This window comes from Oryctolagus cuniculus, chromosome 9, assembly GCF_051225735.1.
Source record: "Oryctolagus cuniculus isolate XC-2025 breed Fujian yellow rabbit chromosome 9, ASM5122573v1, whole genome shotgun sequence".
NCBI classification, from domain to species: domain Eukaryota; kingdom Metazoa; phylum Chordata; class Mammalia; order Lagomorpha; family Leporidae; genus Oryctolagus; species Oryctolagus cuniculus.
The window spans coordinates 94,857,944-94,873,321 of NC_142875.1; the positions used below are offsets into that span (position 1 = coordinate 94,857,944).

At 43.1% G+C, this 15,378-nt stretch overlaps 1 protein-coding gene across 2 annotated transcripts in view; it reads right to left on the reverse strand.

The window, feature by feature from the left end:
- Positions 1-15,378, reverse strand: part of MIPEP (mitochondrial intermediate peptidase) — a 172,009-nt gene that overhangs the window by 126,402 nt on the left and 30,229 nt on the right. For both annotated transcript variants that reach the window (XM_002712797.6, XM_089303735.1), the window contains exons 8-10: positions 13,897-13,945; positions 12,145-12,205; positions 7,772-7,824 (exon numbers count right to left, since the gene is read on the reverse strand). In XM_002712797.6, the coding sequence (XP_002712843.3) occupies positions 7,772-7,824; positions 12,145-12,205; positions 13,897-13,945 (163 nt within the window). The remainder of the gene's footprint in view (positions 1-7,771; positions 7,825-12,144; positions 12,206-13,896; positions 13,946-15,378) is intronic.

Genomic DNA, 15,378 nt, shown 5'->3' on the forward strand with positions numbered 1-15,378 from the left:
GAAAGAGGCAAGTGCTCGTCCCCAGAGCTTTGGGAAAAGAGCCGATAGTGGCCAGGACAGTCCTTTGCCTCCGGAGTTTGCCCAGCCACAGAGCCATCCCTCTGATGCTGCCGAGTCTCTGAAGCTCCTGGCACTGAACTGCAGCGACCGCCAGCCCCTCTGCCCTCTGCCCTCCGCAGGGATGCAGCCATCAGTTCTCAGAACCAACTGGCCCTCATAAACCCAGGTGCTCTGAGTTTCACTGAACAGGCTCCTAAAGACCAAGTTCAAATCCAAGGCATTAAAACTTAGCACAACTGACCACTTACAGTTATTCTGGCATTCCCCCAAAAAATGACTAAATTTAAAATGACTAAATCTGAAGCTAGGGGCTGGTACTGTGGCATAGCAGGTTAAAACCAACATCACCAGCATCCTATATGGGTGCCAGTTCGAGTCCCAGCTGCTCAGCTTCTGATCCAGCTCCCTGCTAATGCATGTGAGAATGAAGCAGAGGAATATCCAAGTGCTTAGGCCCCTGCACCCATGTGGGAGACCTGGAGGAAGCTCCTAGCTCCTGGCTTCACAATGGCCCAGCTCTAGCCATTGCAGCCATTCAGGGAGCAAAACAGCGGATGGAAAACTTCTCTGTCTCTTCCTCTCTCTCTGTAACTCTTTCAAATAAATAAGATAAATCTTAAAAAAAAAAAAAAAACAAAACCTAAGATCATGACACCTATGCTAACAAAGACTATAATGTCACAAATCAAACAGAAGTTCTTCGGTGACAGTCCAGTGTTTTCTGAATAGTTTAAAACACAAAACACCCTTATTTCATTATGTGAATACTCTTGAGATTTTAAGAACATGTCCTTATCAAGGAATGGATAATACCAAATTCCACTTCCCAATGATATCTTAATACAGAGGAACTTCAAAAAGTTCGTGGAAAATTGAGTTTGTTTTCATACAAAAAAATTTTGAAATCTAAACCAGAGATATTCAAAAAGTTCATTAAAAATGTGTATTATAAAAAAGACATGCTTGTATTTCAAAAAATTTTGTACCTAAACAAACATTTTTAATTCCATTTTCCATGAGTTTTTTTAAATACTCATTTTAAAAAGCACCAAAATAAATGAAATATGATTCTCTGAAACTCATTATTGGCAGAAAAGAAATAATGTGCCCAAAGCATTAAGAACAAAACCCAAACAAGGGAAGGAACCACTAAACAACCTTAAAGTGATGACCTCTGGGGACAGGCAGGGATGACTTCATCCTGTCTTAACGAACACTTTTCAGCACTGCTTTGAGGAATCATGTGAATGCACTGCCTATTTAGAAACGAAATTTAATTTCCAATAAAATCATTTCACATCTACTTTTCATAGCTGAAACTATTCATTTTATTCCCCCTTGAGGACTGCAGTCCTAAACCTGAACAAGAAAAAAGCCACACTGCTCTTTCTGATGGCACAACAGTCACTATTTCCCAAGATGCACTTGGGTATGAAAGCACATTAAGTTCTACTCCAACTTTTAAATAGGTTCTTTTTTCTTTAGGCAGACATTTAAGAAACTTATAATAAATCTGAAGTATTTAACACAAAAGCAAAACAAAAATGTCCCTGGGGTTAACATAAAGGAAAGCCCCGTCTATGTTTCTTTTTGTGTCACCCCACACATTTAAGTCTTTATTTGAAAGTCCTTGAATTCAACAAGGATTTAGAAATCTTTGCTTTGTCCCACTCCTCTAACCTCAAAACCTGACTTATGATATTTTCCCTTTCTTTTCCCATCCATTACCTGTGCCTCCGTGCCCACTCTTATCAATCAAGATTACTGAAACCTCAATCCAAAACTCAATCACTTGCCTGCTAAGCTACTTAAAACAGATGTTTAAAATCCCCACTTCTTACAACGACCTCTGAGGCAATTCTGCACATCCCTTCTCTCCATTATTTTTTTAAACTGAATTAATAGCCAAATAAGTGAACTGGTACTAAAGGTTTAGTTAAGTAAGCTAAAGGCCCATGTGCATATCAGGCAGGCTACACTGTGTTTCAGGACCGCTGGTGATGGCAAAGTTTCAGTGAACAAGGTAGAAGGCTCCATCAACAGATACACACTCCAAAGATCTCCTGACCATATCACTACTTTCAACAAATCTGCTGGATGAAAAACATTCAAAAAACTATGAGGGGGGGCCAGCACTGTGGCATAGCAGGTAAGGCCACTGCCTGCAGTGCCAGCATCCCATATGGGTGCTGGTTCAAGTCCCAGCAGCTCCACTTCCGATCCAGCTCTCTGCTATGGCCTGGGAAAGACAGCCCAGGTCCTTGGGCCCCTGCACCCATGTGGGAGACCTGGAAGAAGTTCCTGGCTCCGGGCTTTGGATCAGCACAGCTACAGCCATTGCGGCCATCTGGGGAGTGAACCAGCAGATGGAAGATCTCTCTCTCTCTCTCTCCCTCTCTCTCTCTGTCTCTCCTTCTTTCTCTGTGTAACTCTGCCTTTCAAATAAAGAAATAAATAAATCTTAAAAAAAAAAAAAAAAAGCTATGAGGGCCTAGAACTTGGCCTGGAGGTTAAGACTTCTGTGTTCCATGTTGGAGTCCCTGGGTTTCAGTCCCAGTTCTGGCTCCAGACTCCAGGCGCCTGGCAATGAAGCCCCTGGGAAGTAGCACTGATGGCTCAAAGTTGTTGGGTTCCTGTCACCCATGTGGGAGACCTGGACTGAATTCTCAGCTCCTAGCTCTGGCCCCAGCCCAGCCCCGCCCCAGATGGTTATAGCAGGCATTTGGGTAATGAACCAGCGATGGGAGTAATCCCTCTTTAAACATCTCCTTCTCAGGGTCAGTGCCGTGGCTCACTTGGTTAATCCTCCGCCTGCGGCGCCAGCATCCCATATGGGTGCTGGGTTCTAGTCCCAATTGCTCCTCTTCCAGTCCAGCTCTCTGCTGTGGCCCAGGAAGGTGGTGGAGGATGGCCCAAGTGCCTGGGGCCTTGCACCCGCATGGGAGACCAAGAGGAAGCACCTGGCTCCTGGCTTCGGATTGGCGCAGTGCACCAGCCGTGGCAGCCATTTAGGGAGTGAAACAATGGAAGGAAGACCTTTCTCTCTCTCTAACTCTATCTAAAAAAAAAAAAAAAAAACTCCTTCTCTCTCTGCCTCTCAAATAATCAGCTGCATTTAAAAATATGACATTCTCTTTCAAAAAAAAAAAAACACACACACATCATCACTAGATTGATTTTAATATTGATTTCTACTGACTGATTTGGATATAGGCTAGAAAAATGGCTACCAACTGCTATGCGTCTGCTGAATATCCAGAGTACGTGCCATGCAGTTTTAAAACAAGGCTGGCCAGACACGTTTAGCTCACACAGGTCAGGAGCACACTGCCCGGAACACATAACCAACAGCTCAACGGGGCTGCACACAAGCTGTGAGCATGGTGGTGCCAGGAGCTGCATGTGGCAAGCACAGACCTGGAGGCTCCTGGCGCTCTCAGCAACAGGTGCAGAGAGTAGACAAGAAGGCAACAGGAGCCCCTCTGCTTGCCAGACACAGGTTCTGTGGCAGAAAGGGGGTCTGGCTGGAGAACCGAGTTTAGTCTGGCTGAAGTAAATTATGGATGGAGAGAGTTGTTGGGGGAAAATCAGAAGGGTTATTTTGGGCTATACCCCCAAAAGAAAAGTAGGCTGGGGCTGGTGTGTGATACAGTGGGTTAAGCCACCACCTGCAATGCTGGCATCTCAGCTGCTCCAATTCTGATCTAGCTCCCTGCTAATGTGCCTGGGCAAGCAGTGGAGAATGGCTCAAGTATCTGGGCCACTGTTGCCCATGCGGGAGATTGAATGGAGTTCCTGGCTCCTGGCTTCACCCTGGCCTAGCCTCAGCCATTGCGGCCATTTGGGGAGTGAAACAGAAGATGGAATATTGCTCTCTCCCTTTTTCCTCTCTGTAACTCTGCATTTCAAATAAATAAATAAATCTTAAAAAAATACAAGTAAGATATGTAGGCTGTGATGAGATCACACAAAGCCTTGATTGACAGCTCCAATTTTATGTTGAAGATGGTAGTGACCTTTGACCTCACAGAAGGAAGTGACCAACAGCAGTGAGCTGTCCTGTGGGCTGAGCAAGGCCCCTCCACTGAGCAGTGATGCTATGAAGCACCAGCAAAGTGGATGCCCCTGTTCAGTCTTCTTTATATTCAAACCTTGTCTGATGAGCATTCTACAACTCAATACATTTATTCCACTTTAAATAAGTGCTTTTCTTTTCTACTTGAAAGGCAGGGAAAGAGAGAGAAGGACAGACATCTTGGATCCGCTGATTTGCTCCTCAAATGCCTGCCACAGCCAGGCCTGAGCCAGCCCTAAGCTAGGAGCTCAGAACTCAGTCAGGGTCTTCCAATGGGTGGGAGGGACCCAAGTACTTGAGCCATTACCTGTTGCTCCCCTGGGCACATCAACAGGCAGCTAGAATCAGAAGCAGAACCAGGACTCCAAGCCAGGCACTCCAATATGGGATGTGGGCATCCCACGTGGTGTCTTTAACTGATGTGCCATATGCCTGCCTCTAGATGATAGCATTAAAGGGAGAACTGACCCTTCCCTCAATAGAGAGTACTTAAACAGCACCACAGTACTTAAACAGCATTCTCTAGAAGATGACCCACAGATGGCCAATTCCATACAACAGTGTTATTCAACTACTAGCAACAAAATCTCATTTAACCCTGACTGCCAAGTAGGGATGACTACAACCCCTCTGCTACAAATAACCTTGCTGAGAGGTTTGCGGAGGGTAGACAGTTCTTAAGTGGTGGTGCCACGACCTGCCAGCTCCCTGACTTCAGAGAACTCCTTCCAAATGCCACAGCAGTTCCCATTCTTTCCAATGTCAGACATGGACAAAAGCGCCCCCTTACACACACACACCCCACACATACTCCATGGTGAGTGTAGCCCAGAGAGCGCTCCCAGCTGCTGGGGGCCCAGGGATCTGTAAGCACTGACTCCAGAGCCAGTCGGCAAGGGCTGCACTTTCCAGGACTGTGGTTGTCCCACAAAGGCAAAGAGGCAGTCCTTATGCAGTGACTTCTGTTTAAGATCAAACAACTCAGGGACCTCAGATGCCCAATTACTGCATCTGCTTGAAATCCCTCTTGATTGTATCTTTTCCAAATCTTCAAATATTCATAAGTAAACATCCACAGAACTATCATTTGGGCAGGCTATATTTACAGAGCACAGTAAAATAACAAAAATGTCACTAAATTCAAGGCTAAGGTACTGTGATAATTGGAGGGTGGGTGAAATAACATGGAAGGAATACCATATAAAATATAAATCACAGAAGCAAAAATCAAAAACAAATACATTCAACTTATATTTACTTTCCAATGTCAAAAATCCAGCAAATAATTTATATATGTAAGCAAAGAATTAATAAGCAAATTTTAGTACGCCTTTGTGCTAGGCAAATCTAGGCAAATCTTTCTTTGAAAGAAAAAAATATTTTTTATGCAATCATAGGGAGCAGGGTGAAGTTCTGAAGCCACAAAACATGTTTATGAAACCTCACCTTACATTAAGCCATAATATATTCTAAGAATTCACTGTTTATTATGACCACATTATTACAGATTTTTTTAATGAATTTAAAGTGTTTTCATAGAAAAGATGACTGACGCTGAATTTGGGACACAACTATAAGAAACAGTAGCTGACCAAATATTATCACATGAAGGTTAGGAGACTGTTACTTTTGGTGAGCCTGGTATGAGGAACTGTTACGTAACAGAGAAGGCAAAGATGGAAAAGCCAACGAAAATTCAGCACGTAGGCTCTCTAACACATACCACCTGAGGTGAGGACATCTTGGCCTGCTGGTGCAGAAGAGGACGTCTAAAGTGACCATTTCTTGCTTTTGACACAGGCCAAAAGAATTTTTAAAAACTAGTCAGGTCTTGCTTTGGAGAAGTACCTACTACCCTCTATTTGATAATTCAATAATGTACGGCAACAGAAATATGGCAAAGCCTAGGAGCAGCCAAATCAATACCATGATCTATGCCAACATGTTTTCATGAGGACAAAGACTAAAAACTGCTATCTTCATCTATTACCTCAATCCATCTTAACTCTCAGTTAAACTGCATATCTCAAAAACTAACTATAAGAGAAAAGTGTTCATGGTTTACTGAAGGGTAGGATTCTGGGGCAGGCATTTGGTGTAGTGGTTAGGATGCCACTTTGGATGTCCATATCCTATGTCAGATTGCCTGGGTTCGAGTTCTGGAACAACTTCCAATCTAGCTTCCTGCTAATACACATCTTGGGAGGGTGCAGATGACGACTCAAGTGCTTGGGTCCCTACTACCCACATGGGAGACCTGGATTGAGTCTCAGGCTCCTGGCTTTAGCCTGGTCCAGTCTTGGCTATTGTGGGCATTTGAGAAGTGAGCCAATGTACAGAAGATCTCTCTGTCTTCATTTCTCTGCGTTCCAAATATAAGTAAATAAAAAATGTCCTTAAAATAAGATTAGGGCTGGGGCTTGCACTGTGGCCCAGCCAATTAAAGACCTGGCCTGCAACACCGGTATCCTATATGGGTACTAGTTCAAGTCCCAGCTGCTCTACTTCCAATCCAGCTCCCTGCTAATGTGTCTGGGAAAGTGCTTAGGCTCCTGCAACCAAATGGAGACTTGGAAGAAGCTCTTGACTCCTGGCTTAGGCCTGGCTCAGCCCTGGCCATTGTGGTCATTTGGGGAGTGAACCAACAGATGGAAGATCTCTCTCTATCTGCCCATCCCTTCTATCTCTGCCTTTCAAGTAAATATATAAATTCTTTTTTTTTTTTTAAAAAGTAAATATGAAAATGGCAGAAATAAAGTATACTTTGGGATAAACACATACTTATGTCTAATACTTTGCCACATATATAATAAACACAGAAGAGTAAACAAGAAGCTACTTAAATTTCCTAATTCATCATTCAATTTCTGTCCTGCTAGATGTTGACAGTATGTTCAAATTTATATGAGAAAACATAAGGAAATCACCTAGCATCAGGCAAAGTACCACCTGTTTATTCTTTCATTGTTTCAACAAACATCTGCTGGCACCCACCCTGGGCTGGCAATCGGACAAGGCAAAGATTCTGGCAAAGCCCTAGTCCCCACAGAAACCAGATTCTGAACACCAGAGGGAGTGTTTTCCTTTCTTTCTTTCTGACTTGACAGAGTTATCATCCATTGATTCATTCTCCAAACACACACAATGGCTGGGACTAAAGTTGAGAGCCAGAGTTTGATGCAGGTCTCCCATGTGAATGGCAGGAACCCAATTACTTGGGCCATCATTGCTGCCTTCCAGTGTGTGTGTATCAGCAGGAAGCTCGAGTCAGGATGCAAAGCTGGGTATCAAATCCAGGTTTCCTCTTTTAGGACATGGACATCTTAACCAGAGTCTTCACAACTGTGCTAAATGCTTGCCCTAGTAGGGAGTTTTAAACAAGGAAATGATATAAAAATGGGCCTATGGGTGAAGAGTAAACCATGATACTATGAGCAACAGCATGGCCTTGCAATGCACAGGCATCAAACTCTGTGGCAAGCACTGGCCATGCCAGCACACAGAGGATGGGTTTGTGGGGAACCAGGTTTGTAATGTGTGCAGGTGAGAGGGTGACAGCAGTTACTAACTGAATGCACGAAGTGCTGAAGAAGTATGAATTTCCCTCTCACAGATGTCACTTCTTGAAAAACTTACCTCTCTGCACGAATCAAACCACTGTAGTAGGGGGGATCCCAAGGCATTAATTCCTACAATGAAATAATTCACAGTTACAAAAGACAGTGACTGCTTCAGTGTTAACTAGCTTATAAAATATAAACCAGCTATTGCCAAGTCAGTCAGCTTACAAAATGTAAACCAGTTAGTGCTAATGTAAATCAGAAAAATTTCAGAAAAACTCCAAAATTCATGGCTTGACAGGAAATACCTTCCTTTTATTTTGACTTCCATGTAATCAATGGGTAGAGAAGTATAAACAAGGCCTAACCTCAGAATCTGGGGAAAAGGTAAACAAATGTCATCCCCAAATGCAAACTAACAGAAGTCAACATTAATGGATTAAATTAGTCATGATGAAATTTCCCCCAAAATGTAAGCCACGTATTAAGATGCTTAAGATACACTGCAGGCAAGATTATGGTTCTTTCTAAACCTAAGCAAGAAGATTAGGGTGGATCCCCAACATGTAAGCAACAATCTGAAATGCAACTATGCAGATTTAAGTTGAATCTTGGCAAAGAAAATACATCATAACGAAGTACTGAATAGTTGTTGATGACTGGTACAAAACATTGAAAGAAAGAAAAGCTTCAACACCTCAACGGATCATCCTCCACGTAAGGTGTCCAGGCGACAGTGACAGAAGTGGACAAGAGGTCAGGCTGTGCAGTCAGATGGCCTGGGATCAAGTTCTCAGGCTTTAACAGACTGTAAGCTGCATGAGGGCAAGGACCTTGCTTTCATCAAGTCCAACTGTATCCTGGTACCCTGAAGAGTTACTGGTATATAACAGTCACTCAATAAATATTTGGCATATGAACCACTGTGTCTCCCAAACAGCATTGCTAAATACACTTAAACTGTTCAGTAGAACACCCGGCACTAAGTAGGAGCCTAACAGATGTTGGCTGCCTTGCTCATTACCTATCCTTTAAAACTTCAGCCTGGCATCACCTCCTTGATCACAAGGTGATCTCCAAATTCCACAACCATACTTGAATTACAGGATGCGTGATGAAGTAAGACACCTGTAGGCTGATTTTTTTTCTGCCTGTGAGCTCCTCAGGATTCAGTCCCGGGCATACTCTGACTCTAGGAGATGAGAAATGTTTTTTAAACATTTTATTTATTTATTTGACAGGCAGAGTTATAGAGAGAGACAGAGGAAGACACACAGAGAGGGGTTTTCCATCTGCTGGTTCACTCCCCAAACAGCCACAGGGGCCAGTGCTAGGCTGGTCCAAAGCCAGGAGCCAGGAGCTTCTTTCAGGTCCCCCACATGGGTGCAGGGGCCCAAGCACTTAGGCCATCCTCCACTGCTTTCCCAGGCCATAAGCAGAGAGCTGGATTGGAACAGAAGCATCCAAGACATAAACCAACACCCATATGGGATGCCTGCGCAGCAGGCAGAGGCTTAGCCTACTACACCACAGTGCCAGCCCCTAGGAGATGAGAATTTACCATCTTCAGATGCTGGACAGAGTGCAGGCGCTAATGACACAGAAACAAGGAAGACACCATGCCTGTGTCAAGGAGCTGATGGGGTAGGCAGGGGAAAAGACAGGTGACTCAACAATTAGAGAGCAGTATGCCAAGCCTATGATCCAGAGCCCATGGGAAGGGCAGTGAAGTCACCATGGCAGGTCAGGAAATGTTTTGAAGGAGGCAAAACCTGAGTTGAGACTTGAAGGATGGGAGTAGTTAATCCAGGTGGGAAAGGAGAAAAGGCACTCCCATGTACTGTGCTTGTGAATGACTGGAAGCTACCCACCAAATTCAATAAGAATAAAAGAAGGCAAAGGAGAGAGGAGAGGGAGGGAAGGGAGGGAAGGGAGGGGAGGGGAGGGGAGGGGAGGAAGACAAAAGTAAGTGAAGAAAGGGCATGAGTATCACACAGGAACTAGCTAGAAAGCAAAAATTATGAACTTAGCCTCAGAAAGGGGCATAAAAGATGGGGATGGAGAGACAGGTAAGGGCCAAACCTCAAGGGCTTGGTAGGAGAATTCAAAAATTGCAAAGAAAACCTCAGAATTACAGGGAGCTCTTGTAGAATTTGAATCAAGAGAGTGACAAGATGAGATCTGCTTTTTAGGAAAGTGCCTGTGGGGTGGGCAGCTGGTATAGTGGTTAAGATGCTGCTTGGGATGTCTACATCTCCTATCAGAGTGCCTGGGTTCAAGTCTGACTCTACTCCCAATTCCAGCTACCTGCTAATGTCCACCATGGTAGGCGGCAGGTGATGGCTCAAGAACCTGAGTCCTTGCCATCCATGTCTAGACACATGGATTGAGATCCTGGCTCCTGACTTTGGCCCGGCCCACTCATGGCTGTAGCAGGCATGTGGAGAGTGACCCAGCAGATGGAAGGTCTCTCTATCTCTGCTTTTCAAGTAATTAAGTGAGTAAATATTGACCACATTCATAAGAAAGAAAAATAAAACGAAAAATCCCTTTGGTGGCAATTCATTTCATTGTTTCGTAGTTCAAGTAAGTGTTGAGAATGTACTCTATGCCTAACACTGTGCTAGGTGTTGCTAAGCAGGCAGACTCCAGGAGGGTTTTGAGAGGAGCAAGACTAAAGGGCTAGAAAACCAACGAGGTAACTACAATTATAATCTGGGAGAGGTTAACAATGTCCCCAACCAAGGCTGTGGCAGTGGGCACAAGGAGCAGAGGACACTGAGCTCCTGAGAAGGTAGAATCTGCAGGACCTAACACCTGATGATGGGGGGAGGGAGTGTGAACCACCCAGAGGGCTTCTTGAAACTCAGACTGGGGGGCCCATCCTAGAGTCTTTCATTCAGTGGGGCTGACATGGGGCTCAAGAATTTTTATTTCTAACATGTTGCCAGCCGATGCCACTGCTTCTGGTCTGGGGCACCACACTCTGAGAACCCTTGGCCTAAAGTGCAGGTCCTGGCTAGGGCAGGAAGGCAAGTGAGGGAATCATTTCCCTAAAAGAGACTCACATAAGAAGACCAAGCATTTCCCACAGATCAGAACAACCAGTACTGGGACCAGTGTTGTGGCATACTGGGTTAAGCGTCTGCCTGCAACAGCAGCATCCCATTTGGGTGCTAGTTCGAGTTCCAGCTACTCTACTTCCGATCCAACTTTCCACTAATGTGCATGGAAAAATCAGCAGAAGATAGCCCACGTGCTTGGGGCCCTGCACCCACCTGGGAGACTCAGATGAAGCTCCTGGCTCCTGCTTCAGCCTGGCCCAGCCCCAGCTGTTGCAGCCATTTGGGGAGTGAACCAGTGGATGGAAGATCTATCTCTGTAACTCTGTCTTCCAAATAAATTAAACAACAACAACAACAAAGCTCCTGTATACATAAGCTAGGCATAAATGTCTGGGGAGAATACATTTGAGTTATACTAGCTTCTACTAAATTAGCTTTCGGCAACACACTTATCTTTCATTTTTTCCATGCCTGTATTCACCAAAATCAATCCTGATCTATTTTCTAGTTTCCTAAATGGAACTACCTACCTAGCGAAAGGGTGCATTACTTTGTTGGACAGAACTCCCACCATTAATTAACAGATTGACATGTCATGCAGTAAATGGCTGAACTTCACATGATTGATCTCGGTGGCTGTATCTGGGAATCTAGTAAATAATTTCTAAATCTACAACGCCTGTTTCCCTGTATTTTCCCTATGACTGTGGCTCTGGCAGCCAACAGCTACCATCTCAAGAATTTCCAACAACATTGCCTATAAAAGAATACGCACACAACCCTAGCAACTCTGTGGCATCTCCACGCCAAATGGGGATGAAAGTCCGAAAATGCAGAATCCCATCGCTTTTCAGAGCACCCCAATCCCTCGGGCAGCATTCTGGGCACAGACACTCTGTGACTGAGAAGAACACTTAACTGTTCTGAGTGCAGTACACTTCCTCAATCAACAATGAGTTACTTAGCTGAGCATCACAAGTGAGCAAACAAAGGAGCACAGAAAGTGCAACGTCAAGACTGATGGCGACTACCGCCGACCTGCAGACCACGCCCACATAAGGCTGCTTAAAATCCGAGAAGCCAATTCTCTACGGAACGGAGGCAGCCTTCGCATGAATGCACATACATTATGGGTATTATCCGTACAGGCACACTCACATAACTAATCAACAACAACCGGAGGTTTCCAGGCAACACAGACATGGACATATGGATCAAATATTCTACAGATTTTACTTCAAAAAAACAAGGATAAGAAGAAAAAAAAAAGACTATGCAGACCTCCAACAAGCATATCACAAGAAAGTTTTAGAATCAAAAGATGGCGATTTCAGTTGATATCTTGTTTACATTATAGTAAAAATATTCCAACATAGTTACTTACAGAATTTTGAGGATTTAGTTTCATTTTCATCTTTCTCATCACCTCAAAATCTTTTATGGTTCTGTAAAAGAGGGTTATCAATATTTGTTAGAACAAAATTTTAATAAGTACATTATAAAAGAACTAGCTTGCCTATAATGCTTTCTAATATTCTAATAAAAATAGTTTAATTTGCAGTGCAAATGTAAACCAGTATTCATCCAAAGTTTACAAAGATATTAGAAGAGACAAAAATATATAAATCAGTATTCTTTTTCTATTTCTTTTTTTAAATGATTTTTATTTATTTTTGTAAGACAAAATTACAGAGAGAGAGATAAAGAATCTTCTATCTGCTATTTCACACCCCAAATGGTTGCAGCGGCCAGAGATGGGCTGGTCCGAAGCCAGCAGGAGCTTCTTCAAGGTCCCCCACGCGGGTACAGGGGTCCAAGTACTTGGGCCATCATCTACTGCTTTCCCAGGCCATAGCAGAGAGCTGGATCAGAAATGGGGCAGCCAGGACTCAAACCACTGCCCATAAGGGGTGCTGGTGCTGGGTAGTGGATACCTGCTATGCCACAAAACCGGCCCCTCGACTGCTATTTCTACCTTAAAAAATATCACGGCAGATACGTCTGGAAAGTACTGAAGTGGGGAAAAAGCAGCAATGTTACAGAAATGTGCAAAGCAAGCTTTAAATCACTGCTTTTTCTTACAAAGGTAAAAAAGTAACAAATGCTTTCTACAAAAAATATAAGCATTTATTTATATTTAATATTTTAACACTTAATATTTTAAATATTTTACCTTACAGAGAAACTCTAGCTGGGTAATAATTAAATAGGTATTCAATGTTTGTAAATATGAAGCCTCTGTTAGAACTCCAATATATTTCTATATAATAATATACTTTTGCAAATTATGAAAATAAGCTCAAAATACAATGTGTAGCTACACTAAGTGTAGAAAGAATGTTGTCACTTAACTAACAAAGCAAAATAGGATAAATTCTCAAATAACTGCATAATCAACACTCCCTCTTCATCATACTAACGACAAAATGGTTCACTGGGATTTAAGAAAATTTTAGAATTTATACACTAATTCAAAATAGAGAAGATGGAGTCTAAGGTAGGAGTTTATGATGCCAAATAAAATCTAAGCTAAAGCTGAATGCGTGTGTGCAGTCAAAAAAAAAAAAAAAAAGCAAGCAAAATTTTAGACAGCATCACTGGGAACAAAAGCCAAGGCATGCCCTCTTCTGATCCAGAGCAGCCCGGGGCTCAGGGGCAGCTGTGCATCGGCCCCCACTGAGTCCGAGAAGAGCACCAGGGAAGGGCACGTGCGGGATGGAAGGGCCTGGGCAGGGAAGGCAGCAGCACAGCAAGGGGAGTCAGAATCTACAGACAGCGAGGCAGGACAGTCTTCAAACACACGTGAGCACCACCAACCACATCAGAGAGCCTCCAGCACTCAGGCCAAAAGAAAGCAAGTATTATTTTATGAACGTGTTGTAAAATCAATGGTCCACGTTAAAACAGCTTCAAGGTGGTACTGGACATGTTTCAAACTCCACACGGAAGGTGAGCTCCTACAGACAAGTGGCTCATGCGAGGGGACGGCCTCTGCTTTCCGGGAAGCCCCTGAGGAAGACGACGTGCCGTCTGACTCAGTGGGAAGGGCTCCTGCTCAAAGGGCCAGGTAGCCTCCTAGCAGGTCACTGTCTAATTCTCAATAAACAAATAACATAACTGAAAACTGAAAACTAACCTTTCAGAAAGTCTGTCAGATAGTTTCTCAAGGAACTGCATAACAGTCTCTAAAAATGAAATCCAAAAGAAAGTATCTTCAATTATGTGAAATAAAATGGACACATCTGTCAAAATTACAATGTAATGGTCGTAATCTGTACACAACAACTCCCTTCCGGTGATGAATTTCAAAGAAAAGCCAGATTGCTAACATATACTGGGCATACAATAAAAATTTCTAATGATGATGGCTTCTTAATCAGAATAACAAATCACACTGACACAGTAATCATCCAAAGGCTTAGATTAAACTCCCAAATTAAAAGAGGTAAGGTGAGGCAAAAGATAAAACCCCCAAATTTCCATGTGCTTCGATTTATATACGTTAAGATAGAAAAAAAAATTTCTTAGCTATGTCTGACTTTTTTTCTACGCACTGAAGAGATAGACTCTGACTTGCTCTTAAAACTCAGTACAGTTGAGAAGCAGGGTTTACTGAAAATTAAATTTTAAAAAGCAACATTTTTCTGGCTAACTCTTTTTGTATTTGCATACAGTGTTGTAAAATAATCTATTCTGAAAACAGAAATTATGATGTTAAAATGTTTAATTCTGATAGAATTTTTAAAGTAATTTGTTAAAATACTTCAGCTACAGTCGTTACAATTTACAAACTCACAAAGGCAACCTCTTCTCTTGATAGGAAATGTTCTCTGTGTTATTTTTATTGTAGCACTTTTAGCCCCTGACTTACGTGTTTAGAGCTTTGTCTGTACTTTAGTTTGCCACAAACATTGTCTTTATATTTTCCAGATGATCTTTAATATGGTTTCAACTTTCTCACCCTCTCTTCAATTTACCTCCTCTCCTCTCCTCTCTGAGTGAAATGAAAGGCTAGGGAAAGGATGGAGGTTAACCTAAACCGCAAAGCCACTGGGTTCCCCACCACTGTCGATGCTGAACAAGTCTCCGATAGACTAGTTCTGAGAACACTGCCTCGTTCGTGTACCACTGTACCACATTCAATGCTATTAAGAATTTCAGAAAAGAAACGAAAACAATTTTCTAGTCAACACTGCAATTTCATTTCAGAATAGCATACCAGCTACTATACAGCTCTGTTTTCAAGCATGTCACCATGTACACTTTTTATTTCTTAACATGTCTTACTACCATTCACCTATTTTATTTTTCTAATCATATGTGAAGAACCAGTCTAAAGCCATTCACAGTGGTTAAACTGCCTCCTGGGACGCCTGCATCCCGTATCACAGTGCCTGGGCTTGAGTCCTGCCTCTACTTCTGACTCAGCTTCCTGCTAATGCATACCCTGGGTGGCAGGAGATGACGGCTCAAGTATTTAGGTATCGGGGAAAAACTGCCATACTAAAGACTGCCTTTGAAATGCCCTGAGAATGAAAGCTCCTCTCACTGCACAGTCACCTCCTAATTTGCCTGTCACGTGAATGCACCCCTGCACCTTGTTTACTCCTGGCCTACC